A 1,972-nucleotide genomic window follows, 5' to 3' on the forward strand; every position below is an offset into this window, starting at 1 on the left:
GCCCTCCGCGAAGCTGCAGCCACCTCTGCTAAAGCATTGGATCCCTCAACGTACTGCGAGAGCCCGGTGTACAGCCCGGACCTGTGCCCCAACATGATCGCCGCGCAGGCCAAGCTGGTCTACCAGCTCAACAAATACTACACGGAGCGGTGCCAGGCGCGCAAGGCGGCCATCGCCAAGACCATCCGGGAGGTGTGCAAGGTCGTGTCGGACGTGCTGAAGGAGGTGGAGGTGCAGGAGCCGCGCTTCATCAGCTCCCTCAGCGAGATCGACGCCCGGTACGAGGGGCTGGAGGTGATCTCGCCCACCGAGTTCGAGGTGGTGCTCTACCTCAACCAGATGGGCGTCTTCAACTTCGTGGACGACGGCTCCCTGCCGGGCTGCGCCGTGCTGAAGCTGAGCGACGGCCGCAAGCGCAGCATGTCGCTCTGGGTGGAGTTCATCACCGCCTCGGGCTACCTGTCCGCCCGCAAGATCCGCTCCCGCTTCCAGACGCTGGTGGCCCAGGCCGTGGACAAGTGCAGCTACCGGGACGTGGTGAAGATGATCGCGGACACCAGCGAGGTGAAGCTGCGCATCCGGGAGCGCTACGTGGTGCAGATCACCCCCGCCTTCAAGTGCACGGGGATCTGGCCGCGCAGCGCGGCGCAGTGGCCCATGCCCCACATCCCCTGGCCCGGCCCCAACCGGGTGGCGGAGGTGAAGGCGGAGGGCTTCAACCTGCTCTCCAAGGAGTGCTACTCGCTGACGGGCAAGCAGAGCTCGGCCGAGAGCGACGCCTGGGTGCTGCAGTTCGGCGAGGCCGAGAACCGGCTGCTGACGGGCGGGTGCGTGCGTTGTGGGCGGCTGCCGGAACAAGTGCCTCTCGTTGCTGAAGACGCTGCGCGACCGGCACCTGGAGCTGCCCGGGCAGCCCCTCAACAACTACCACATGAAGACGCTGCTGCTGTACGAGTGCGAGAAGCACCCGCGGGAGACCGACTGGGACGAGGCGTGCCTGGGCGACCGGCTGAACGGCATCCTGCTGCAGCTCATCTCCTGCCTGCAGTGCCGGCGCTGCCCCCACTACTTCCTGCCCAACCTAGACCTCTTTCAGGGCAAGCCCCACTCGGCCCTGGAAAGCGCTGCCAAACAGACCTGGAGGCTAGCCAGGGAAATCCTCACCAATCCCAAAAGCCTCGACAAGCTATAGGGTTGGCACCCCCGGCGCCACACGCGCCCTCCGCCAACGACGACGGCGCCTAAAAAACTTTTTATTTAACGCCGACGACGGCAGAGGGAAGAGGCGGCGAAAGAAACGCGCCCCCGACGCCCCCCACCCACCTGCGGCTCGGCCTTTAAAAACTCGCCGACGGTTTCCCCGGCATAAACTCTCACCGCCTCGCACGGCAGAAAAAGGAAGAGCCTCTCCCTCCCGTCCTCCGAGGCGAGGTTTTAAAGAGTCACAAAAAGAAGCGATCGGACTCTTGCAACTCCAAAACGAAACCCGAAAGGTACATTTTCCGATCCGTGTATAGTCCTTTTCTTAAGCTCTCTCGTTTTGCCTGAATGTTGTCACCAAGTGAAAAAAAAAAAATTATTTAACTATATGTACAAATCTCCCTTTAAAAAAAAAAAAGAAGTTTTACTGACGTTAAATGTATTTCGGTGCCAAGGTCAGATTATGTGCCCCACAACTGACTTGTTGCAAATAGTAATAAAAATATTACTTTAACTTTACACGCTGACTTTTCGTGAATGGTTCTTAAATTCAGGCGAGTAGATGCTTTGCTTTCTGAACCTCCGAGGGAGAATTTTTAAAAAGAAACAGAAATAGGAGATGTAAAGATAGTAAAAAAAAAAAAAACCAACCTAGCCAAAAACTCCGCTTGGCACATTCACTGACGTTTTCTAAACTTCCCTCTAGTTTCTATAAAAATAGTGCATCTAAGGGGGAAAAAAAATATAAAATCTGATATATTCTGTAGTTCAG

General features: G+C 56.9%; 1 protein-coding gene across 1 annotated transcript; it reads left to right on the top strand.

The window, feature by feature from the left end:
* Positions 1-6: 6 nt before the first annotated feature.
* MAB21L2 (mab-21-like 2 (C. elegans)) lies at positions 7-1,219 on the top strand. The gene is given in 2 exon segments (XM_008935161.1): positions 7-819; positions 821-1,219. Coding segments are annotated over 2 exon segments (1,098 nt in total). The 5' UTR covers positions 7-93; the 3' UTR covers positions 1,193-1,219.
* The last annotated feature ends 753 nt before the right edge of the window (positions 1,220-1,972 follow it).

Source organism: Merops nubicus, unplaced genomic scaffold, assembly GCF_000691845.1.
Source record: "Merops nubicus isolate BGI_N331 unplaced genomic scaffold, ASM69184v1 scaffold43880, whole genome shotgun sequence".
NCBI lineage: Eukaryota > Metazoa > Chordata > Aves > Coraciiformes > Meropidae > Merops > Merops nubicus.